We start from the raw sequence: 25,680 nt of genomic DNA on the forward strand, positions 1-25,680 counted from the left end.
CTGCATCAACCTCCAAAGTAGTTGGGATTATAGGCACTTGCCACCACACCTGGCTAATTTTGGTATTTTTAGTAGAGTTGGGTTTTCTCCATGTTGGCCAGGCTGGTCTCAAACTCCTGATCTCAGGTGGTCTGCCCACCTCAGCCTCCCAAAGTTCTGGGATTACAGGCATGAGCTGTTGCGCCTGGACTCTTTCTCTCGATAGTTAGGGAAAAGACCCTTCGCGGGCTCCCCAAGACGCCTCGGAACAGCAGCAGTGTGATGTGATAATGAAATCTGCTCTCCTCTGAAGTGGTTAGATTTGAAAAGCCAGTGAAGCTGTCATTAGCAAGGCATTTTCTTTTCATTTAAACCATTATCTCCTTCTTTACCAAATTTGAGTTTATCAAGTATTTGAGAAGCCTCCTGATGTTTTCATGTGTTAATGAAAGACAGATGCTGTTTGTGTAAAAGCAAAAGAAGGATAAAAAGGGCGGGGCAGGGAGTCTCACCCCTGTAATCCCAGCACTTTCAGAGGCCGAGGCAGGCGGATCACTTGAGGCCAGGAGTTCGATACCAGCCTGGCCAACATGGTGAAACCCCATGTCTACTAAAAATACAAAAGCCAGGCGTGGTGGTACGCACTTGTAATCCCAGCAGTTTGGGAGGCTGAGACAAAATTGCTTGAACCTGGAAGGTGGAGATTGCAGTGAGCTGAGATCGTGCCACTGCACTGCAGCCTGGGTGACAGAGCGAGACTCTGTCTCAGAAAAGAAAAAATAAATACAACTAAAATAAAATAAGGGGGAAAAAAAGATGTCAGTTCTACTGGAGGGATGTGTTTTCACCATTCGCTTGATTTTCATTATTATGCAGAGAAAAGCACTCGATCTGCTTCAGGCCTGTCTCTGGCACTTGGGTTCCTGGAAATGAGAGATTGGTAATAGCAAGTATTCCCGGATGAGAAGCCAGGCAGAAGGGTCTCTAGCAATGTGGAAATTCAAAGTGCATATTTTTTCTTTTTCTTTTTAAAAGTTTTTATTTTATTTTTGAGACAAAGTCTTGCTGTGTCATCCAGGGTAGAGTGCAGTGGTGCAGTCATAGCTCTCTACAGCCTCAAACTCCTAGGCTCAAGTGACCCTCCCACTTCTGCCTCCCGAGTAACCAGGACTACAGGCCTGCGCCACCACGCCAAGCTATTTTTGTTGTTGTTTTGTAGGAACAGGGTCTCCCTATGTTGCCCAAGCTGGTCTTGAACTCCTAGTCTCAAGTAGTCCTTCCACCTCAGTCTCCCACAGTGCTGGGATCACAGGCATGAGCCACTGTGCCAGTGTCCACATTTTCAGTAAGAAAATGGCAAGAACTAATTCAGCATATGTTTTGGTGGCTTTCTTTTTGACCAATCGATTGTTTCAGATCAGACCAGCCCAAATCTGGCCCGCTGCCTGTCTTTTCATGATCCTCAAGGTAGAATGGCTCTTACATTCTTAAATTGTTTCTAAAGAAGTTGTTTTACGTAAATTACCAGGCCAAGTATAAAAGAAAAAAGTTTACAAGAAGGAAAAAGAAAGGAGAAGAACATTATATGAAATCCAGATTTTTTTCTTGTTGATAAAGTTTTATTGCTGTATTAGTCCATTCTCATGCTGCTATGAAGAACTGCCTGTGGGTCACACCTGTAATCCAGCACTTTGGGAGGCCGAGGCAGGTGAATCACCTGAGGTCAGAAGTTTGTGACCAGCCTGGCCAACCTGGTGAAACCCTGTCTCTACTAAAAAACACAAAAATTAGCTGGGCATGGTGACGGGTGCCTGCAATCCCGGAACCCGGGAGGCAGAGGTTGCAGTGAGCCAAGATCATGCCATTGCACTCCAGCCTGAGCAACAAGAGCGAAACTTCGTCTCAAAGAAAAAAGAACTGCCTGAAACTGGGTAATTTATAAACAAAAGAGGTTTAATTGGCTCACAGTTACGCATGGCTGGGGAGACCCCAGGAAACTAACGATCATGGTGGATGGGGAAGCAGACATGTCCTTCCTTCTGCACATGGCGGCAGGCAGGAGAAGAATGAGAGCTTAGTGAAGCGATGCCCCTTATAAGAAACATCAGATCCTGTGAGAACTTACTCACTATCACTAGAATAACATGGGGAACTACTCCCCTGATTCACTCCCACAGGATCTCTGCCACCACACATGGGGATTATGGGAACTACAACTCAAGATGAGATTTGGGTGGGGACACAGTCAAACTGTATCAGCTGTCGTGCTTATTAGTTTGTGTATCATCTGTGGCTCCTTTAGTACTACAAGGGCAGGATTGAGTCCTTGCAGCAGAGACCATTCACCCTGCAAAGCTGAACCTGTTTACTCTCTGACCCTTTATGGAAAAGTTTTCTGATCTCTGGACTAGACGGTTTTTAAAAATGACATCTTACTAGTGGATCCTGTTCATTGGTGTCTAGTTTACATTACCATCATGGCAGTTGATGGTAAACCTAGGCAAAAGAGTGTGGACTGTGCTGAGGGAATTGTAGAAATTATTTTAGAGGAAATGAAGCTTTACATCTATTAGAGTTCATCATGTGCATGAGAAAAAAAGGTGGAAAAGATGGTTACAGCAGAAAGCAAGATGGAGGTGTGGCTCAGACCTGGGCTCTGTGTCTTGGCCTTTCTGTACCTCCACGTTCTCATCTGTGATATGGGTACAGTGAAGGAGAGAGAGCCTCAGCATGGGCCTATAGCCTGCCTGATGCTGGGCAGGCACTCAGGAAAAGTCACTGTTTTTATTGATACCATTGCTTCTGTTAAGAGACTTTTCTCAGCTGGATTTTGCAAGGCTTCAGTGAGATGATATGTAAGTCAGCTAGACCTATGTATCAGGCCATCTTGGATTGCTATAAAGAAATACCTGAGTCCTCTCCCCCACCACCCTGTTCCCTCCCTCTCTCCCTTCTCCTCTCTTCCTCTCTCCCTCTCCCCACTCCCCTTCTCCCCTTCTCCCCCTCCCCATCTCCCTCTCTCCCTCTCCCCCATCTCCCCCCTTCTCCCCCTCCCCATCTCCCTCTCCCCCATCTCCCCCCCTTCTCCCCTTCTCCCCCTCCCCATCTCCCTCTCTCCCTCTCCCCCATCTCCTCCCTCTCCTTCTCTCCTTCTCCCCCTCCCTGTCTCCCTCAAAAAAAAAAAAGAAAAAAAAAAAAAAAAGAAATACCTGAGACTTTGTAATTTATCAGAAAAGAGGTTATGGCCAGGCGCAGTGGCTCCCTCTGTTGCCCAGGCTGGAGTGCGGATGGTGCCATCTCTGCTTACTGCAACCTCCACCTTCTGGGTTCAAGGGATACTTCCACCTCACCTACTGAATAGATGGGACTACAGGCATCCACCACCATACCTCTCTAATGTTTTATATTTTTAGTACAGAAGGGGTTTCGCCATGTTGGCCAGGCTGGTGGTGAACTCCTGAGCTAAAGTGGTCCGCCCACCTCAGCCTCCCTAAGTGCTGGGATTACAGGCCTGAGCCACTGCGCCCGACCATGTTTTCAGTTTTCTTGGGGGAGATTCCTAGAAGTAGAATTGCTGAGCTGTGTGATAACTTCCAGGCCTCTTTAAAGCTTTCGCCTGGACTGGGCAGAGAGTGGTTTCCACTGCATTCTCTTAGCCACAGTGAGTCACAGGTTCACTCCAGAGTCAGTGTCGGGTGGAGAGTGGACGAGGACCTGAGTGTCCAAGGGAGGGTTCATGGAGTCCTCATGTCAAGTCCCCAGCATGGACCCTGACACATTGTTGGTCCTTAGCAAATGTCGGTTGTCACTCTGTTTAGCACTAAGAATAATGATATAAAATTGGAACAGTAAGGAAAACACAAACTGTTGGAACTTAGATCTGCATCTATTAGTGTGCCTAATAGAAAAGCCACCAATCAGGATTTTGGAGATGGTGGGCCACACTGGCTTTAGATTACCTGCACCAGAGTCAGCCTTGGAGGCTCCCAGAGATTAGAGCAATCCCAGCGCTTGGCAGGATGTCTGGGAAACAGTACCTGTGAGTGCCGGAAAATGCAGAACTCATCTAGGAAAAAGTGAAGGAGAAAGTAAACATCATCTGTCACTCTATCAGAGATAACTGCCATCAATATTTTGGTTTCTTTCCAGTTTTTTTCTATCCATTCGGTGCATAAGTATGTATATTTTAATAAAAGTATAATTAAGATCATAATATATATCATTTACATGCTGTATATTATTTATTGGGAACATTTCTCCATCAATAGTGGGTTTGTTTTGTTGTAAGAGACAGCTCAGGGCTATAATCCCAGCACTTTGGGAGGCCGAGGCGGACGGATCACTAGGTCAAGAGATCGAGACCATCCTGGCCAACATAGTGAAACCCATCTCCACTAAAATACAAAAATTAGCTGGGCGTGGTGGTATGCGCCTGTAGTCCCAGCTACTCAGGAGGCTGAGGCAGGGAAATTGCTTGAACCCGGGAGGCAGAGGTTGCAGAGAGCTGAGATTGCACCACTGCACTCTAGCCTGGTGACAGAGTGAGACTCTGTCTCACACACACAAAAAAAAGAGAGAGACAGGCTCTTGCTCTGTCGCCTAGGCCAGAGCGTAGTGGCGCAATTGTGGCTTACTGCAGCCTCAAACTCCTGGGTTCAACTACTGGTTTCAGCCTCTCAGTAGTTAGGATTGCAGACGTGGGCCACTGTGCCCAGCTTAATACTGGTTTTCTTAATGCAACTTCACATACACATGCATACACACACACACACACACACACACACACACACACGCACGCACACACGTGCACTTAATTTACTTTGGAAGTTTAATTTATAATGGTGTACAGCTTGGTGAATTTCCTTCCCTTTTTTTTTTTTTTTGGAGACAGTCTCACTCTGTCACCCAGGCTAGAGTGTAATGTCGCCATGTCAGCTCACTGCAACCTCTGTCTCCTGGTTCTGCCTCAGCCTTCTGAGAAGCTGGGATTATAGGTGTATACCACCATGCCTAGCTAATTTTTGTATGCTTAGTGGAGACAGGGTTTCACCATGTTGGCCAGGCTGGTCTCTGACCCCTGACCTCAGGTGATCCACCCCCTTTGGCCTCCCAAAGTCCTGGGATTACAGGCCTGAGTCACCGTGCCTGGCCAGCTTGTTGAATTTCTACGTGTGTGTACACCAGTGAGGTCACCACTCATTGAGGCTTAGATTGTTGTAGCACCCACAAGGCTTCCTGTGGCGCCTTCTAATTCATAACCTTCCCATTGTGAGGAATTGATCACAGTTTATTTACATACTCCCCTATTGCTGGGCACTTACATTGCGTCCAATCTTTCACTCTTACAAACAGTGCCTCAGTGAACTTCCTTGTATATACACATTTGTCTACATCTGATTGCCTCCTTCAGATAAATTTCTAGAAGTTGTGAATTTCAGTACGCTCATACCCAGTAGGTCAGAGGGTATGAACTTATTGAAATGCTCCCAGTTGGCAAGGCGCGTGGCAGGGTGTGATGGCTCAGGCCTGTAATCCCAGCACTTTGGGAGGCTGAGATGGGCGGATCAGCTGAGGTCAGGAGTTCCAGACCGGCCTGGCCAACATGAAGAAACCACATCTCTACTTAAAATGCAAAACTTAGCTTGGTGTGGTGGAGCATGCCTGTATTTTCAGCTACTCAGGAGGCTAAGGCACAAGAATCACTTGAACCCGAGAGGCAGAGGTTGCAGTGAGCTGAGATCATGCCACTTTACTCCAGCCTGGGCAACAGAGCAAGACTCTACCTCAAAAAAATATTTAAAAATGCTCACGGTTAATTACTTTTTCCTTCCTTGGTGCCCCAGTTGTGCTATGTTTTTACAGTGCAATTAAAGTATTGTATTCATGAATCCCCCCCAACCAGGTTCCAGGGCTTGGCTTCAAAACTGGATTCTCAGGAGCAGGTATCCTTTGTGTATCCCCATCCCTACTTGAAGATGTGATAAAAAATTGAGTTATTCTGGCTGTCTTTGACACGTCAGGGTTAGTCAAAGCCGATTTAAATTGGTTTAACTTTTAGAGTAAACAGGACTTATTGCAAAGCCAAGCAGAACTATGAAACTCATCTCTAGATACTTCTGAGATAACTGATACGGTTGAATGAGTTCGTATATGAGAAAGGGTTTTAAAAATTCTGCCAGTCTGTTAAACCCAGAGCAAACATAGGGGTCAAAGTGGGGTGGTTGTTTTTGTGACACCAGCTTTTCCTATTAATCCCTGGAACCCTCACATCCCTTATTAGGGTAAGTTTAGTAACCCTGTGCTCTAAATGGCCTGTCTCACAGGGGCTTGCTTCTGAAATCAGAGTCTGAGTGCATTCCTGTTGCTCCTGGCTATCAAAAGGTGTCGCTGTGGGAGACTGGTTCTGTACAGCTTTGTGAACCTGCCTGAGCACTGCTTCCTCTACAATGCTCTGGTATATCCCAGTTCCTGCTTAGGCCACAGAAATGAGTCCAGGGAGAAGGATTCTCCTCCCTTGCTATCCAGCTTGGCTGAAGATGCCCTGCAGTTGACCTCTTGACACAAACTTTTTTGCCTGTCTTCCTGTGGCAAGAACAAGTCTTGGGACTCTGAGCTACTTCCTCTCCCTTTCATTCATTCATTCATTCATTCGAGACAGAGTCTCACTCTGCCTCCCAGGTTGAAGTGCAGTGGCACAATCTTGGCTCACTGCAACGTCTGCCTCCCGGGTTCAAGCAGTTCTCCTGCCTCAGCCTCCTGAGTAGCTGGGATTACAGCCACATGCCACCATGCCTGGCTAATTTTTGTATTTTTAGTCGAGACTGGGTTTCACCATATTGATCAGGCTGGTCTCGAACTCCTGACCTTGTGATCTGCCCACCTCAGCCTCCCAAAGTGTGAGCCATTGCACTCTGCTCTTCTATTTATTTATTTATTTTATTTATGAGACAGAGTCTCACTCTGTCAGCCAGGCTGGAGTGCAGTGGTGCGATCTCGGTTCACTGCAACCTCCATCTCCTGGGTTCAAATGATTCTCCTGCCTTTGCCTCCCAAGTAGCTGGGATTACAGGTGCCCACCACCATACCCAGCTAATTTTCATATTCTTAGTAGAGATGGGATTTCACCATGTTGGCTGGCCAGGCCGATCTCAAACACCTCACCTCAAATGATCCACCCACCTCGGCCTCCCAAAGTGCTGGGATTATAGGTGTGAACTACCGCAACCAGCCCTTCGGCTCTCTTTTTGGGGTTCCCCTCACTAAGAGGTAAGGCAGCATTTTCCAAGCACAAAAGGACATTCCAAGCACAAAAGATCTTGTTATCCCAGAATACTGTAAGGGACCTGTCATTGAGGAAGGACCATTACAGCAAGAGGAGTTATCTCATGCCGCATATTTGCATAACTGACAGAAGCCATGGCAAGGATGGTTCAATGCAGAAACTTGGCCAAGTTAACTGCAGTATCTACCCTGGACCTAAGAGAAATTGCTAACGCTTTCAAGACTACTGTTCAGTGGCTGTCTGATTTAATCTCTGCCATCACAAAAGCACCCTTTAACATATATTAAACATGGAATAAAACTAAATACGTACCTGTGTGTGTTTTATGTACCCTGATGTATATGGTGTTATATTTTATGAAGTGTTTCATTCATTCCAGAAATAGCTATTGAGACCCGTAGTATACCTGATCTGTGAAAACTGAAATGCGTTCGTATGTCTGGGTGTGTGTGTACAGCTACTGTGTATTTGATGAAACTTTCATTGACTTACTCCACAAATAATAATTTTCTACCGGGGATACTAAAAAGAGACAGTGCCCTTCAGGAACTCAGTCATATTAATGCTTCTTAGTTTTTAAAAAACGGGTAGGTTGAGTACTTTGCAAATGTTCATTTATTTATTTATTTTTTGAGACACAGTCTTGCTGTCACTCAGGTTGAAGTACAGTGGTGTGATCTTGGCTCACTGCAGCCTCCCCCTCCTGGGTTCAAGCAATTCTTGTGCCCCAGCCTCCCCAGTAGCTGGGATTACAGGTGTGTGCCACCATGCGTGGCTAATTTTTGTATTTTTAGTAAAGATGGGGTTTCTCCATTTTGGGTCCGCAGGATTCGAACTCCTGACCTCAAGTGATCTGCCCTCCTCGGCTTCCCAAAGTGCTGGGATCACAGGCGTAAACTACCAGGAGTGAGCCACCGTGCCTGGCCCCCAATTTTTGTTGTTTTTGTTTGTTTGAAGCCGAGTCTCACAACGTTGCCCAGGCCGGGAGTGCAGTGGTGCGATCTCGCCTCACTGCAACCTCTACCTCCCAGTTTCAAGCAATTCTCCCGCCTCAGCCCCCTCTAGTAGCTGGGATTACAGGGGCGTGCCACCATGCCCGGCTAATTTTTGTATTTTAGTAAAGATGGGGTTTCACCATGTTGGCCAGGCTGGTCTCAAACTCCTGAGCTCAAGTGATCCACCCACCTTGGTCTCCTGAAGTGTCGGGATTACAGGTGTGAGCCATGGCCCAAATGTTTCTTAAAATAACCTGACCCATGCAAAATAAATTGTCTCCTATGTTATCCTTTATTAGACAAAAAAAATACTGTACATCCGAGTTAGAAATTAAGGGAGAGGCAGGACGGCAATATGCCTACCGAAGGCTTTGTTTATTTTGCTTATCAGAAATGAGATAAAGACTTATCTCCGAATGGGCCAGTTTCCAACTTGGACCATATACACCATGTACACCCAGCACCACATTCTGGGAGGGGCGGAGGTGGGAGCAGTAAATGACGAGTGTTTTTGCCCGTGTTGCTTTTCTCCTCCCAAGTGTGATGTAAAACTTTTCACAAGTGCAGAAGCACGCAACCATAGCCACGTGCAGAAGCAGCCGTTTTGCAAATGAAAATATTTCCCAGAAGCATAACAAATACAAGACTAACAGGTGTCGGGCAGATCCAAGGCACACATGTGGTTCTCATCAGCCGTCTTCCTCCTGGTTTAAATCTAGGTCTTCCTCTAACAGTGGGAAAAAAAAATAGATTTTTCCCGAGGCCGCCGAGCTTGCCTTTCCACCCCATCTCACAAAGCATTTCCAACAGAGGTTCCAGAGAGAGGGGAGCAATTACAGAAGGCAGTAAATAGAGTGGAGGGAGGAAGGGCGCCCTTAAATTTGACATCTGCTGTTCTGGGCTTAACCCCGAAGTCTGGGTATTTTGAGCTTCAGTTTCCTCTTGTGTGACATGTTTGGTTCCGAGAATGAGGGTCTGAGTTTTACAGCATCTCCAAGCAGGGGTGGGTGGAAGGGTCTTTCAATCACGGGGTTCTCCGCTGGTGGGGGTGGGGGGACGGCGGCAGTGGCTGCAGACTGGGGAAGGGGGCGCTCCGGTGGCCAGAGATGCCGCTCAACTTTCGACAGATCGGAGGGCTCGCCCGGACAGAGGGATTCCGCCCAAATACCAGTGGTGCCGAGGTGGAGAAGCCGCGGTGGAGACGCGGGTTTGCAACCTCCGGCTTTCCGGCGTTCCCAGCTAGTGGGGGCGGATCCTGCCAGAGGCGCTTTGCTGCTTCACGTTTCCGCGATGGGGGTCGCACGCAGCCGTGCAGACCCCCCGCCCCGCCACCACACCCACTCCCACACCCTCTGAGGGGCGGGGGTGGCCGCGGGGACATCCCCGAGCCCCTCCGATGACCCTTCGGGGCGCAGAATCACAACGTGAACGTCTGGTTCCCTCGCCCCCTCAAAAACTCGACAGCTGCTAAGCGTGCAACTCCCGTACCCCAGTCACGCGCCAAGAAGGGTCTCCCCGAGAAAGGATTCTCCCGTCGCCCTCCCCGCCCTGAGATAGCCGCCGCTAGCGTCAGGGTTCAAGGACTCTTCGCGCGCGCGCTTCCGTCGGAAAGCCCCGCCCCGTGACCCGGGCCGGGGCGGGGCCTCCAAGCAGTGACCGTTGCCCCGCCCAACCTCCCAACGGCTGCCTTGACTGGGCGGCGGGGCGGGGCGGCACGGGCGGGCGATTGCGCCTGCGCGCGCGTGCGCGCTGGGGAGAGGCGTGAGCGCGGGCTGCCCCGCCCAGGCCTGGTGTCTCCTCCAACCCCATCTCCCAACCTCCTCAGCGTGGCGCCGACGCTGCGTGCGGCGCTGACTACCCAGAGTACTCCGCGCGAGGGCAGCTCACTAGAGTTTGGTTCTCGAGGCGGCGGCAGCAGGCGGCGGTGGCTCCGGCAGCTTCTCCTCCTCCTTCGGTGGCGGCGGCGGCCCGGGACCGAGACCCGGCCGCGGCTCCCCTCTCCGCCACCCCGCGCGCCCCCAACCTCCCTGGCGCCGCGGGGAACATGCGGCTCCGGCTACCAGAGGCCGGCGAGTGAGTGACCCCCGTTCCCCGCCTCAGCCCGCCCGCCCGCTGGCCCGGCCGCAACCCCCCGCCTCGCCCAGGCAATGACAGCGGCTCCGGCGTCTCCGCAGCAGATCAGGGACCGGCTGCTGCAGGCCATCGACCCCCAAAGCAACGTAAGTACTCGCCGCGCGAGCTGGGTCGGAGGCCGCATGGGCCCGGGACCCTCCCCTTCTCCTGTCCCTTTCGCCCACCGGGCTTCGGGGGACCTGTCTGGCGCCCACCTTCCTTCGAGGGCCGCTGCCATCCCTGCCTTTCGCTCCTCGGGCCCGTGCCGGGGGCAAGTTGGGCAGCCCGGCAACGCTCGGTACGTGAGGCCGAGGCTTCCGTGCGGCCTGGGCGGAGGAAGCAGACGGGGGGCTGAGGCTAGAGCTTTTCCCCCTTTTCTGCTCCAACTCTACAACCCTGACTGCTCTAGATGAAGCTCCACTGCCTCACCCTCCCTCCGGGACCCGAGACCCCCGGGAAGCCCTCCCGGAGCGGGGGAGGGGAGGGAGAAGGTCTGTGAAGCAACTGGTGTCCGGGGTATGACTCGGGGAACCTGTGTCTCTCATTTCTCGGCCTTCAGGGCGATCAGGGAAGTCCTTGTTCCCTCTCCTCCCGGCTGGCAGCACCTTCCCGGCTTCGCACAGAACCCCCAGTCTGTTTTCCCCTGGCGGGGTAACTAGGGTACGTGGAGAGTCTGTCTCCGTTCTGTGACTGGACACGCCTTTGCCAAAAACCCTCTTGGGGTCGCTGCCGACGACAGATGATCGCAGGGAGGGTGGGATCCTTCCTGTTGCCTTTCTGGGCCTGAGTACTCATTGCGTCTCTGACCAAGCCAGAGCTCCATTTTTTGGCTAGTGAATTAAAAAGGACCGTTTCCTCTCCCGTTTACCCAAAACCCATGTTTCAGTCAGCTCTTTCCCTCACCTGGGGGGTCTCGGCTCGGTGGTTTGTGACCCAGACTGTCAGGGTTAACTCCAGGGTGTCGCTTCCTCAGGTGCCCCTTTGCTGGGACTACTGTTTGCAGAGGGACCGTCCCCTCCTCCTCCCCCTCCCCCTCCGCGTGTGTGTGTGTGTGTGTGTGTGTGTGTGTGTGTGTGTGTTGGGGGGGTTAGGAAGACTGATCTATTCTCATATTTTCTCGAAGAGTTTCTTGGCAGTAGGGGTCATTCTTCGGGCGGCAGGAGCAGGGCGGTAGGAAGATGTGGTAGCATCCAGGTATGAAGTAAGGGCCTGGGAGACCAGGAAGTGGCCATTGAGATCACTTTTTAATATGCTGTGAATGGAAGAAAAAAATCATCTTTGGCTTGGCTAGGTAACTCAGGTTTCTCTCACCATGGGGGTTTTTGCTTTTATTTTTACATGAGCTTGGCTGATTACTCCTAGCAGTATGCTTAACTCTGAGGATGTTTTTGGAATAATTCACATTGGCTTATACAATTTTTGGTTAAGATTGAAAGGGTTATGAGTTTTTTCTAAGGCTCTGGTTGCTGTGACATAAGTACTGCTCTTATCTGTGGTAATCAGGTCTCATTAAAATTGACTTGATGGTAATTGTGTTTAACAAATGTTGTGTTATACATTTTTGTTATGACTTTGGGGGTGGAGTGGGCACAAGCTATATAAAACCTTCTAGAATGTCCTTTTTGCAGTAACTGGTGCCACTGCAATTTTAAAGCCTGAAATATTAGAGGATAAAACAGGTGACATGAAAAAATAGCATTGGTGACTTGTGCATCTTTTGTGGAGTCAGAAGGTAATTTTTTAAAATTTCATGTGCTCACTTCAGAGGTTGCTGAGATATTAGCACTGATCCTTAATGCCACCTCAGAGAGCTTTGGGATCAGGCAGTGTTGTAGATTAGGTCACCCCAGTGACCTCAGGGGTTCCACTGTTGTGTAAGGCTCTAATCTAAAGGGTTCCTTGAGGCAGAAGAGAGAAAGGAGGAGGGAACACACCTTCATTTTGTGTGTCTTAGCATATGCAGAAATGTTATATAGGTAGGTCCCTGGTTATGTTACCTGGTGTGGAATTTGCATTTCATACTGATTATTTTCAGAGACTCTAGTGATGATCATGGACAGAGTCCTACTAACATGGGGTGGATGGATTTGGGAAATTATCTCTTTGACTATGAGCAGTGAGGAAAGTGCCTCCTTTGTGAGTGACCTTCTGATTGCTGTTATGGGCCATTTGACAGGACCATTTGATTTGAGCAAACACCATGCAGAAACCCAGAGCCTCGGTGGACAGGGTTGCTGGCGGAGGTGGTGGGGAGGGCCGGGCATGTCAGTGTGTCTGCAGTTTCAGATCAATGTGGGTTCAGGTGAGAGCAGGTGGCTCCAGCACAGGCCATCCTGGCCCACTGTCTCCTCTCTGGCCTGCTCAATGATGGACTCCACTACTGGATATTTAGTTGACACATATTTAAGATGCTCATAGAAAGAAAAAAAAAACGGGGACAGTGTTGAAGAGCCAACACTAAAATTAAACCTCTTCTGAGAGAAGCGGCAGAGAATTGTGTCATGTAATGCTTACCTTTATGGGCATGCAATTATGGTTAACAAACTTAGCTATTGCTCACAAGATCAGTGTCAGGAGCTGACCTAATATCCACAAGTATCTGGAAAGTTAAGGAAGTGACGAAGTCATGTTTACCAACCATCCCCTTGACAAAGGAATTCTTAGGAGGAAAATTATTTCTTCACTGTAACTTTTAGCCCCTGGAGTATGCATTTTTGAATTCCTATAGCAGCAGGCTCACAGTTAATAATTTCTGCCAATTCAGTAATAAAGTAAATCCTCTACTCTCCTTTTCAAAAGGCTACTAACAGGTTTTCAGAGCAGTCAGAGCCTTTCTTTTTGCCGTGCACCCTTTCAGCCCCGGATGTTGAAAATCTCTGAAGCGCAGTGTGTGCATGATTGTTCCAGCTTCCTCTCGCTGCATTGTGGGTAAAGTGAAGGACCGTGTCTTACTCTCTTGCACAGCAGTCGTAGTGAGCAGTCTCCTCTCAGGAGGTGATTCGGTTCCCATCTGCCTGGGACGCTCGTTGTTTTGTGGAGGTACAAGCTTTATCTTCCTGAGCGGCACTCAAGCTCCTTGGGGATGTTTCATGTCTTGTCTTCTCCCTCTAGAGCAGAAGCAGTAGACACACTTTCTACTTGCTGCTTAAACCTTAGACTGAGTGCTAGCCTCCATCTTGGACCTGTGCCTTAGGAGCTACATTTGAGTTCCATTTTACCAGGAAGCCTTTGTGACCATCGTATGTGCAAAAGTTCAGTCATGGAATCTTCTAATGCAGAACTTTGGAGACTGAAAGAATCACAGGTGGCTTGAGACCCTGCTCAGTAGAACTGTGAGGAACACGAATGCTAAGTGATGATGAACAAAGAGCTTTTAGAGGAAAGCTCTGGCAGATAGTAGACTGTGTACTGCATCCTCATAACAAGCAAAATAACAGCACAGGGCAGGGCTTGTTAGCTGCAGGTGAATGCCCTGTATTCAGATCAGGGAGAGACCTGAGAAGGTCCTGCAGCAAAGAGGGAGCTGAACTATCCCTGGATGCATGTGTCAGTGCCTCCAGCTACCAGGATCTGAGCAGGAAACGTCCTTGGGAGCTGCTTTCTTTCTCACAGCTCTTGAGACAACAGAGACCAAGGGGAGGTGACCGAGGGACTCTACAGAGACATAGCAAGAAAGATAATTTTCCCACCTAAGAATTGGAAGGTTGTATGTTGCTACCCTGGCCTGCCTTCAAGTTTCTTGTCCGTGGGGTGGGATTGGGAACTGGTGGTGTATGCACCCCATAAAGCTCCCTCCAGATCTAAGTTCAGATCCTAGAAGGGACAGCAGAGGCTAATGTGAATTGTCCTAGAAGATTTTTTTTTTTTAAATATATCTTTGCAAGGTACTGTGTGTGCAGTTTCTCAACTAAGAAAATTCTAAACCAAGGTGTATGCTTTGTTAGTTTGTGTGGCACCCTGTCAGAGAGTTCTACTTCCTCCCAACGGCCTTGTGAGTGAGGGAGCCAGTCTTCCCTTTTGCAGGTGCAGAAGGTAATAGGTGCTGCTCAGTGGGTATCTCCTGGGGCAAACAGAGGACAAGATGCTTTTGTTTCCTATTGACCTAATGGGAGATGGTGGAACCAAAGTTAGGGACTTAACCAGAGTTATTAAGTGACAGTGCTTAGAGTCCTTCCAACTTTGAACACCACCACGCTGCCTTGAAAGATGGAGCGATGGCTCCAGAAGACGCATGAGGGGGCAGCATTTTTTAGCTGGTAAGAAAACTTGTGGGAAGCCTGTAATGTCCCATACAAGTTTATATGAGAAAACAGCTTGGGGCTGGATCTACCTGTGTTAGGTCTAACAGGTTGATGATAGGAGACAGCCTGTCCCATGAACATCTTAAGGTCTCTCTCATGGACAGAATCCTGGGCCAGATCACAGTGTGGCAACTATCAACTGATGTGGAACTTTTCATGAGTCTGTGTGACCAGTTTACTCTCTGCTTCAAGATTACAGTACTTCTGATATTAACCTGAAATGCCATTGATTCTACAGAAAAGCAGAACGATATAAATTGCAAAATGGAGAACTCTATATTCTAACCCTATCCAAAATATTAGAGAACCCTAAACCCAAACATGTAGATGCCACCTGACCCACAGTTGCCCGGATTCAGGAACACTTTTGTCTTTCCTCTGTATCTTGTGGCCAGGACACAGGAGAGGAGCAGCGTGGTGTTCTCTGACTTTGGGAAATAGAAAGGTAGCAAGTGTCACCTGTGATACAGGTGTATGTCCTTGTCTGTGACTCACTGTCTCTCAGGAGAAAGTGGACTTTACTGTCTGTCCTCACTGGGGTTTCTGGGTAGTCCTCAGTCTTTATTGTCCTAGTCAGAGGTCCCAGAGCCCTGGAGGACTGTCTAAGACCAGCCTGTGGGCAGGGGCTTTATCTTGGGTACAGATGTAAAAAGGCACCATGGTCATGTCAGCCCCTGGGCAGCTGTGTAAGATGGGACATGTACCTTAAGGGTGTCAAGCTCCCTTAGGTGAAGGAAGACACCTGGGCTTACCTTTTCTTGATTTTGGTGTCTGCGAGCATCTTCTCAGATGGAGCTCCATTTTAACCAGACTGACGCTAGGTGACTCAGGTGACTACAGTCCAGTGGGAGGGGTCTCCTGGCTACTCCCCCACTATCATTTTCTGCAAACTGGGTGCTTTGTCACTACAAGTGGTGCTTTTCCTTTGTATAGCTAGTGGTAAGCTGTCCTGTGTCTGCCTGGTCCCTTTGGGGACCAGGAGCTGTTTGTCAGGCTAAGCCTGTGTCCCAGTGGGTCCAGAAGAGGCAGTGCATTTCATTCCAGTGTGTTCTCGCTAGCACCCATGTTTGGAGCACCCTGCCAAAACTGCTGCTTTTCACTCAGAGCAGGCTGTGGAGTTGCCATAGGGATTCCCTGAACCGGGAAGCATCTACTGAGTAAGAAAGAACTACTAATAATTCTGCATGCTGTGTTTAAAAGTATTCTCTGAGCGGATTCCATGTCTTGGGAGGCAGTACAATTACGTTTCAGTCACCAGCTGATTAGCAAGTGCTTATGTGCTGGGTGTAGAGGTTGCACACCTGAAGATGCCCAGCCCCTGCGCCCAAGGGACCTGGAGCCTCATAGGGAAGAGGGCAGATAGAGCATGTACATGAACGACCTGGGGTGGGGTGCAGTGGCGTGTGGGATCGGCAGTCAGGCATGGCCTGATGGTGCTGCAGGTCTCAAGTCCAAATGGAACAGTTCTCCCCATGCCTTATTTGAAAACAGTTGAGAATTCTTAAGAATATGAGATGCTTTCTTAAGTATATTCTGTCATCCAGGTTTTGAGAATAAGTTCTGTAGTTAGGCCAGCAGGGACTTCTTGCTTTGTCTCTGGCATGAGGTGAACAGAGCTGAAAGGAAAAGTCGGCAAGTCATCGGGCAGTTTATCCTCTCTGACATGGGATGGGGCAGAGGCAGATGTCGAGTTGTGTCTGTGGGTATGGTGTGGGTGTCTGGGCTTGAGAAAATGCGAAGGGCCTCGGGGTAGCATGTCTCTTGGGCTGTTTTTCAGTATTTGGGGTGTTGCACCCTCTGGATTAGGTTTGCTGTGTGTGACTTTTGGAGGCAAGCCTAGGGTGAGGAAGGTGAGAGTTCCGTGATGTGCTTAGGGAAGCAGTGGATTATTATCAGAGCTGGCCTGACTCATTCCAGGGGCACTGTGAGGTGGCCATGTGGACATGCTCAGGCCCTCTGTATGGGCCCTTGGCTTCTGTGACCATCCAAGTACCGGGAGGTCCTGCAATTCTGTATGGAACCTATTCAAAAGGAGAGGGGTCATGTCAGGTGAAGTACCAGCTGCCCTCTGGGAACTCACATCCCAAGGATTGCCAGGCAATTGGGGTTAAAGGCCCTTGGATGTTACTGGGACTGCAGCAAAGCTTCCTGGGTTTATCCACTGCAGGAAAATGAATCTTGGAAAGCCTCAGGAGGCTCATCAGGTTTCCCCTGCATGCAGTTAGGCTCCGTCTCCTGTGTGCCAGCAGCGGTCTCTGCCGGGCAGCAAAGGCTGCAAGACGAACAGCTACTGTTTACTGAGCACTTACACAGTGCCAGACACTACTGTGTGGAGTGTCTCGTTAGTTCTTTGATCTACTCCTAGGGTAAGTGTTTCATCTTCATTTAGGGGCAAGGAGAGATTCACCGATTTATCTGGTATTGCAGACAATGGAACCAGAAGCGCTGGGCCTGAAGCCAGCACTGGGTGGCTGTGATGGCAGGGGGCTTTAACTACGACAGTCTTCCTTCCGCTTTCCCACATCAGTGGTGCCCGTTGTGGAAGCTGAACTCCATTGAGTCTTCTAAGGTGTATCCTTGCAAACTGAAGTGTTTTCATGTTACATTTTCAATTCCATTCTTCCCAGTCCCTACAACCTATTCCCCCTTTAAATTCCTCTAGCCTAGTGGTACCAAACCGTTTTGAGTATGAGGGTTCATTTTTATCATCAGAAACCTTCTGGAACTTTCACATAACAACAGGTGTACTCCTGCAGTCATGAGTAACTTTTAAAGAAAATTCGAGGGCAGAAGCTACTCCTAATCCAGCCGTGCTTTGAAATGAAGTTCTATCTTGTCATCAGAACAGCATCAGTGTAGCTCTCAGAACAGCCTTACCTGTATGTGTGTGACACCTGGAATTTGATCTTTGTGCTGCCTCCAGTTTGGAGCCTCCTGTCATCCTTACTGCCTCCTTTTTCTGAAACCTTGCCTGGCTTAATCCAAGACCATCTCCCTCAGGAACGATTCATCATTTTAAAACCATGTATTCCTGCTGATAATGGGTCTTGTTGGTTACGTTTTCCCTGTGATTGTGAGTGCCTCAGTAGCAGAGCAGAAGTTGCTCCCCAAATATCTAGAACTGCCACAGCATGTGGGTGCCCAAATACTTGGTGCTCTTACTGTGAACAGGGCCAGTTTTGGGAATGGCTGTCAGCGTTACTGAGCACGTCCTAGGTGCCAGCAGTTTTCAGCACTTCTCCTGCATTCAAAACACATGTAATCTTTATAGCAGGTGTAGATTAAACAGGAGGCAGGTGCTAGTGAGGAAACTGAGGCTAAGCGGACACACAGCTGGAAGGAGGCTAGGTGGGATGAGACTGGGATTGGAACACACTCACCTGCTGTCTGCCTCTCGTGTCACCTGTGAGAGGGCAGTGGGCACATGCTGCGCAGGCACCCCCCCTTTCCTGCCTGAGTCCAGCTCTTTATGCCAGCTTCATCTGTACGCTGCTTTTATGCCAGGCTGGGAGGACTGTGGTCCCTGAAATGCTCTGTGCTTTCTCTGGAACTGGCTGAGGAAGGGGTATGAGGTGTGTTTTCCTCTTTCTCTTCTATTATTTTTCACCCTAACAGAAGCCACGCTTGATCCCTAGACACTGTTCAAATGCCAGTTCGTCTGCGAAGCCTGGGTCCCCTGGGATTCTTCAGCCTTTTTTGGTTATGTGACCAAACATTTGGCATTCCTGGACACACATCTCCCCAGGTTTTCATTTGCTATGGCCGGAAAGTGGGGTGCTGCTTTGTCCAGGCTACACTGGGTAGCGGTGGGTCAGCCTCGTGGCTGTTGTGGAGACTGGTCACTCGTGTGCTGGGTACACAGCATGGTTTTGTAGGGCATTGGCTGTGGCTGGCTTGACTCTGGTGGGGGCCTCTGTGGTGCAGGCGTCAGCAGTGGGTGAGTTACTGGGAGGACTCAGGTGCGTGTGACCCGTGGCCCACACCGAGAGCCCAGTGGGCTGGCAGCACTCCCAGGCTCTGGCAGTCCCACGGCCTGCTTCTGCCTTCAGCGCGGCAGTATATTCTTCTCTGTTTCCCACCCACACTGCTGGTCACATTGGCTTTCTGGGCAGCCACCTGCACACACTGGGTTTAGGTTCTTCTCATCCCCTTGATGACTTGTTTTGATGTCCCCCCTTCTAGTCATCAGGTTCCTGGCCCAGCTTCAGTTGGGTGTGGAGAGGTGGCCACATCCTCTTTCCCCCAGGGTGATGTGGTAGTTACCATGGCAGCTAACGGCCCTCCTGTTCTGCAGACCAGCTCTCCAGAACCCTTTATAGACTGCCCAACTCCATTCACCTCCTCGGGGCATCTTGCATGGCGCCTAGGCAAGCAGTCGGCAAGCTGGCTCTTTTCAGCGCTGTCAGTGGGAGATCCGTGATACTGATGTGAAGGGGTATGAAATAAGAACAGCTTACGCTTTTGGGTGGTAATTGGTTCACATTGTTTCCTTCCGTGTTCAGTTAGCTGTTGCCTGCACAGCACCTGTCTTTACTTCCTATACTAATACTGTGGCCCGTCCCACCCCAGAGGGAAGTTAGCACTGTGCTGGTGGTGGGAGCTTAGACACAAAGGGGCTGACGGTCACTCAGGCCTAAAGGCGAGTTTTCAGTCAGGTGAGGACCTGGTTTCTCCCTTCCTCTTTTGCAGTGCTGCCTTCACACAGTGGGGCGTCTTACTCTCCGTCCCAGCAGTTTCAGGATTTTCCCCTCACCGAACTCCCAGCTCTTTGCCAGAAGCCCCAGCAAACATTTCCTTATGCCTTCTCTGGGCTTTGATTGAATTTGCAGCTTGATTGAATTAGTCGATTGGTTTACCCCTTATCTGGTGTGAGTTCCACCCAAAAAGGCCCACAATAGAGGGGATATTCCCAGGAGACACTAAGGTCCTATTAACGGGAGAAGAGTAGTGGAGCCAGTGTCCCTGGATGGGCAGTGATGTCATCAACTCTATGATATGACTGTCAAATAGTTGAGCCTGCTGCTGGGCCTTGGATCCAGAAGGCAAACTAGGAGTAACTGAAAGGTAAGGTCGTGAGGAGCAACAGGGTGGTTTGGCTGGTGTGAGGTCACCGCGTGGAGTTGTGAATACCTTCTTGTTCTGGTTGAACCGCAGACTCTGCATTTGCCTGTAGTCACCCTTGGGGACCTCACTGTCACACTGTCCTGCTGCAGGTGCTTGCTGGCTGCAACTTCAGACCCTGTTCTGAGCTGGAGAGAGTCTTGCATGGTGCTGTTCTTTCTCCCTGGCCTGCCATTCTCTCCTGGTGCTTGAATTACTGCCTGGAGTGGGGCCCATGTTGGGAGAGGTGGTGCCATCCAGGTGGCTTGAACCCCCCCACCCCACCACGAAGGCCTCCTGAGTCATGAGGAGACTGTGCTGTGACTCGGGCAAGATCTGTGACCCCTCCTGTAGCTTCTCTGAACTTGTGGGCCCTTGGCAGAGGCTGGGAGATCTTTTGGGTCTGATTGTCCTGCCTGTTTCCTCTCATCTGTTCTTCCCCCCAGGTAACCAGAAACTGATACCTGCGTTTCTGTGCTTGGCTTCTTCCCCTTCAGTTAACAAAGAGGAGTAGAGTCAAGTGATCTTTTTTTTTGCAGCCTCCATTTCCCCCAACCCCACCTTATGTTTCTAGGGGCTCTCAGTAACCACCTGATGTTGGTATCTGCTCCCTTTTTGCCTGGCAGTGGCGGAAGTGGGCTGCATGTTAAGTGTCAGGCTCCCCTGGGAGGGAAAGGTTTGTAAATGGGTATTCCACCTTCACTTCTGTCTTAAGGGAGTTTCCCAAGCATTTCATTTCTCACCTTGATGGTTGCTGGGCAAGCAAGTGCTGCCCCTGAGTGAGGAGCCTGTCTTCTCCCAGGAGAGCTTCAGCACTGCCCTCCTGTGAGCTCCTGCATTTCTCCCCCTCGTTTTCCTTTCTTTGAACACTGAGCTTAAATAAGTGCTGTTTGGGATTGAAATTACGGTGGGGAGAAAGGAGAGGGAATCTTTTCTGTTTCTGGTCCTCGGCACTGTGTGTGTGTGTGTGTGTGTGTGTGTGTCCGTCTGCCTGTCTCATGGATGCGCTGCTTCATGTGTTAGGAAAGGCAGTAGCTCCTGAGTTTGACCTGCTGTAGAAAGGAATTACCTTCTAGTTTCCAGTTCTGGAAACTTCAGGAGAAGCACTCTGGCTTGGCTTGGGGGTGGCATGAGAGGGCCTTGTAACAAAGTGGCAGTACCCACAGGAAGTTTGGGAGGAGTTTCCAGAAGGAGCAGGGTCTTTTGTGCAGACAGAAACAGGATGTTCCCCCTGGCTGCTGCAGTCCTGTATACCTGAAGGAAAAGAGTGAAAACCCTGGCCTGGAGTAGGGAGTGGGCGCCTTAGGTGTTCGGGTGTATTTGGCAGTTGGTATTTGTGCTGGATGGTATGCACAAGACTTGCGCATTGCCTGTTAGCCCAGTGAGGAGTTAGGGTGTGACCAGACGGGCACCTCCTCACCCTGGTGATGATGCTCCTGTGTTGAGAGCACTGCGGACGTGGTTTCCTATCTGATCGCTTGGTGGGCTCCCTCAAATTGGGAAATAGGAAGGAAGTGGTATCATCCGTCTGGGAAGATTGTCACGCCAGGTTGCCTTCTCTTTAGGGCGCCGTCCTCTGTGCTCGTCATGAGCACTTGGAATGAATGACAAGGCCTAACAGTGAGAGGTGTCTGCCTCCCTGGTTCCCTTGCCCCTTGCTGCATTGGTTTCTCTTTTGCTTCTCAACTCCTTCCAGTGCTGCCCGCTCTCCCCAAGCATTTTGGCTTTGTGTAGCACTGCTCATGCTCTTCGGCCCTTAAGATTTTCCCCTGGTGGTCTCAGAACCACAGCCTCTATGGCACCTGGACAGTTGCTGTCCAGCGCTGTCTGCTGTGCCTGGATGTCCAGACAGCCTACTCCAAAATGAATACACCTTCTTCACCTCTGCCCTTGGCATGCTGTGCTGTGTCTGCTGGTGGTGCCATGATCTACCGCTCTGTGGACCACTTAGGACCATCCTGGAGTCCTCTGTTCTGTAAGCTGGACCTCTAGGGGGTCTACTGCAGCAGCATTCCAATCAGTCTCCTGCCTCTGTGCGTCTGAAAACAGATTGGGATGTTTGATTTCTCTGGTGGGGTCGTGTTGCTGGCTAGATGGAGTCTCAGCTCGTTAGGTGGCATAGAATAGAGAAGAGAGTCTCTCTTGGGTGGAGGACTTAAGCAGAATGGAGTTGGGACTGTTGACTGCCATTCACCTTGCAACCTTCAAGGAGATTCGATTTGCAGCCTTTGTTTTTCCAGAAGGCTGTAAGAAATGCGGCATAGAAAGGCTTTTAGGAATGGGACGTGGCCCTGTGCCTGAAGCATCCTGTGTGCTCACATGCATGGTACCTAATAATTCACAGGCTTGGTGTTGGGCAGTCCATCTAGCTCCCATTGCCTTCCTCCTGGTCTCTACATCCTACTTTTCCTGAGAGCTACCCCTTCCTCTCTCCAGTCCATGCCTTTTGGATGGTTAGTAACTTAGGTAGGACTGGCCAGTTATGGGTTTGCATCTTGGGCAGTGATTGGTTCGGAGACAGACCTGTGACCCAGTCAGAGCCTGTGAAAGTTGTAGCACTTTGCTGGAGCAGGGTGGGGAGACTTGACTGGGAGAGGTTGTGAGCTGGTTTCTGCTGGGGTTTGCTACCTGGGGGCAGCCTGTCTAGGAGTAAGACCTGGTTAGAGGAGTGGAAAGGACTAAGACCTCATGGCTTGGCTGGTCTGAGGTGAACTCTGCCTCACACTTTTGTGTGTGTGTGTCAGAGTGTCGCTCGGTTGCCCAGGCTGGAGTGCAATGGTGTGATCTTCTGCTCACTGCAACCTCTGCCTTCCGGGTTCAAGTAGTACTTCTGCCTCAGTCTCCCGAGTAGCTGGGATTACAGGAACCTGCCACCATGCCTGTCTAATTTTTGTATTTTTAGTAGAGATGAGGTTTCACCATATTGACTAGGCTGATCTCTTGGCCAGGCTGGTCTTGAACTCCTGATCGTGTGAGCCACCACCTCTGCCTGCCCCAAACTTTTAAGCTAAGTGAGCCTATGGTTTCCTTTCTTGATTAAACCCGTTTGAGCTGACTTTTCCATCACTTGCAGCCGAGAGTCAGGAATCATCCAAGCACATTGTGCCCCAGGATCTAGGTCAGGTGGCCTCTCTTGTTCCTCTCCTGCTCCAGCCAGGCTCAGTTGCTCATCAGGCAGCTGCTGACCTGCCCTGTCTCCCTCCTTGCCTCTCTGGGCTCAGAGTCCAGAGCCTCTGGTCAGCAGCCCTGTCTTCTGACTGTTTGTTCCAAGCATCCTGGTCTGATCTTTCCCGCAGCACCTCCTGTAACCGGTCTGACGTGCCTGTCATTTCCCCCACCCCCATTCCCCTTGAAGGCAAAGACTGGTTGGTTCTTTTCTTGCTGGTATGTAGTGAGCCATTCATTCTGTTTGGGCCAGTAACTAATTTACAAATAGATGTGGGTTCATTTCTGACTTCAAATTACAGAAGTAGCATTGCTTAACCAGGGAGGACCCAGTTGGATTTGGAATAAGAATTCAGGCTAAGTGGGGCCTGAGCTCATGAGTATTGGGGTAGAAGTGGTTTGACTGGACTTGGCCAGACCCCTGGAGGAAGCCCCCTCCTGTGATGGTTACTTGGCTCTCTCCAGACTTCAGCCCTTTCCATTCCTTTCATGGTTCAAGGTGTACACAGGAGCTGAGCCTGTCCTGTGTACATCACTCAGTTCCACTGGGTCTGGGGATTCTAGAAGCTGTCGACAGGGCCCAGTGGCCTGGTAAACCCCTCACGCCTGCATGAGCCTGCACATGCCTCCTCCCTCCCTTGAGCCAGACCTGGACAGATACTCCCCACCCACTCCCCCAACCCCCATTTTTTTTTTGTTTTGTTTTTTGAGATGGAGTCTTACTGTCACCTAGGCTGGTGTGCAGTGGCACAGTCGGCTTACTGCAAACTCCACCTCCCCAGCTCAGGTGATCCTCCTATCTCAGCTTTCTGAGTAGCTGGGACCACAGACACATGCCACCCCGCTAATTTTTTGTAGTTTTTGTAGAGATGGGGTTTCACCATGTTGCCCAGGCTGGTCCCAAACTCCTGAGCTCAAACAGTCTACCTGCCTCGGCCTCCAGAGTGCTGGAGTTACGTGTGTGAGACTCCGCACCGGGCCAGACACTACCCTTAGCACATCCTCTGGACCTTAGCTCAAAGACGTTAGGTCCTTCTCAGCTGCTTCTACTTCAGTAACCTTGGAGCAGATCACTTAATGTCTCCAAGCCTCAGTCTTTTTACCTGTGACATGGAGCTGGCATTGCCATCACCTGGTGATACTATCCTGTAGGGCTGAGGCGTGTTGAGTGCCTGGCACAATCCCTAACCTCCATTTAGTCATCCTGATCCTGAGGATGCTGGTACTATCTCCCTGTGACAGATGAGGAAAGGAGTTTGGGGTGTTGTCTTTGCCAGAGGTCATGCAGTTGGAAGTGGGGAAGTGAGGATTTGAACTCCATCAATCATTCTGTCACCAAGCCCAGCGCATAGATCTCATTGAATCTAGTTACCAATCCTACTTCACAAACCAAGGGCTGGACATCATCCTTTGGTGTCAATCTTTATAGGAGACTATAGGGACTTTATCCTGGGGCCATAACAAAAATGGTTACGAGGGCAACAGCATCAACTCTTACTGTGTACTCACTCTGTGCTAAGAATTGTCCCGTTTCATAGATGGGATAATTCAGGAAACTGGAGCGTAGCCAGATTAGGTTGCTGGCACTGCACAACTGTGAGCCCAACTCCTTGTGCCCTCAGAGCCTTTGCTTTCATCCAGAGATAACACTGCTGCCCACTGTAGAGGGAAGTGGGGTGCACATGAAGCCAGTGCCACCTGAATTGGACAGTGCCCGGCAAGCTCATTGGGTTGCCTGTGCCGTGGGTGGAGAGCTGGGGACTCTGTTGTCTTTTTCTACCTCGGAAGTCGGGAAGGTTGTGCCTTGGCTGGTGTGGAGTGCAGAGGGTCCCCTGTCCCTTCCTCAGCCAGACACCGTCTCCAGTGTCTCTAAAGCCTTTGAGCCATGGCAGCTCCAGTTCATGAGGTCTTTTCTTGTGGAGAAGAAGGGAGTCTTTTCATTTCTATGGGTAGGTTAATGAATACGTTTAACAATCAACTAGAAATCCTCTAAGCCTCTTCTCCCCTCCTCCCAAAGAAAGGGAGATGGAAAGAAAGAAAAGTATTTACTATGTAAGAGTTTGGGAGTTAGACCTGGATTCGGATCTTGTCAGGTCTGTCTCTAAGTTGTATATCCTTGGACAAATCACATCAAATATTTGCTTATCAGTGCTATTAATACTTTCTATAAAGTGAGGATGTCCCTATCCTACTAAAGGTAAACATTGCTGGATACCTAGTAGGTACTAAACATGTATAAGCCCCTTCTCGACTTTTCAGGAAGGAGCCAGGGGATATCATTCCCCTAGATGCATTTGTAGATACTGAACTTTGATTTTCACAAATGCTGTTCTTTTTCATGGATAGTCTTTGCTTTAGTGTCAGCAATGAGCAGTTACAAGACAACATTGCATAATTTACACATTTATAAATGCTCCCTTGGGTATAAACAGGAAGAAATTGGTTGTAGAACAAAATCCCAGATGTCAGGAAGGAGAGGCACACTTCTTGGAAGAGGTACTTAGGTTGAAATTCACAATCAGGTTTAAAACCTGCCTAGACTTTTCTAAATCTGTCTGTGCTGCAGTTGTAGATAGGGATGATTAAAATACAACTTTGTGCACATAAAACTGCCTTTGAATAGTCAATATCCTTCCTCTGTAGAAACATACTTTAGAATTAACAATCATGGCCAGGCACTGTGGCTGAAGCCTGTAATCCCAGCACTTTGGGAGACCAAGGTGGGAGGATTGCTTGAGGCAAGGAG

General features: G+C 49.6%; 1 protein-coding gene across 2 annotated transcripts in view; it reads left to right on the forward strand.

The window, feature by feature from the left end:
• Nucleotides 1–25,680, forward strand: part of MED26 (mediator complex subunit 26) — a 71,114-nt gene that overhangs the window by 6,119 nt on the left and 39,315 nt on the right. Inside the window, exon 1 of one of the 2 annotated variants that reach the window (XM_003942255.4) lies at nucleotides 10,136–10,475. The exons of the other annotated variant lie outside the window; for it this stretch is intronic. Within the exon in view, the coding sequence (XP_003942304.1) occupies nucleotides 10,404–10,475 (72 nt within the window). The 5' untranslated portion in view covers nucleotides 10,136–10,403. Of the gene's footprint in view, nucleotides 1–10,135; nucleotides 10,476–25,680 lie in introns of those variants that run through there. 2 annotated transcript variants of the gene reach the window in all.

This window comes from Saimiri boliviensis, chromosome 14 (assembly GCF_048565385.1).
Source record: "Saimiri boliviensis isolate mSaiBol1 chromosome 14, mSaiBol1.pri, whole genome shotgun sequence".
Classification (NCBI taxonomy): domain Eukaryota; kingdom Metazoa; phylum Chordata; class Mammalia; order Primates; family Cebidae; genus Saimiri; species Saimiri boliviensis.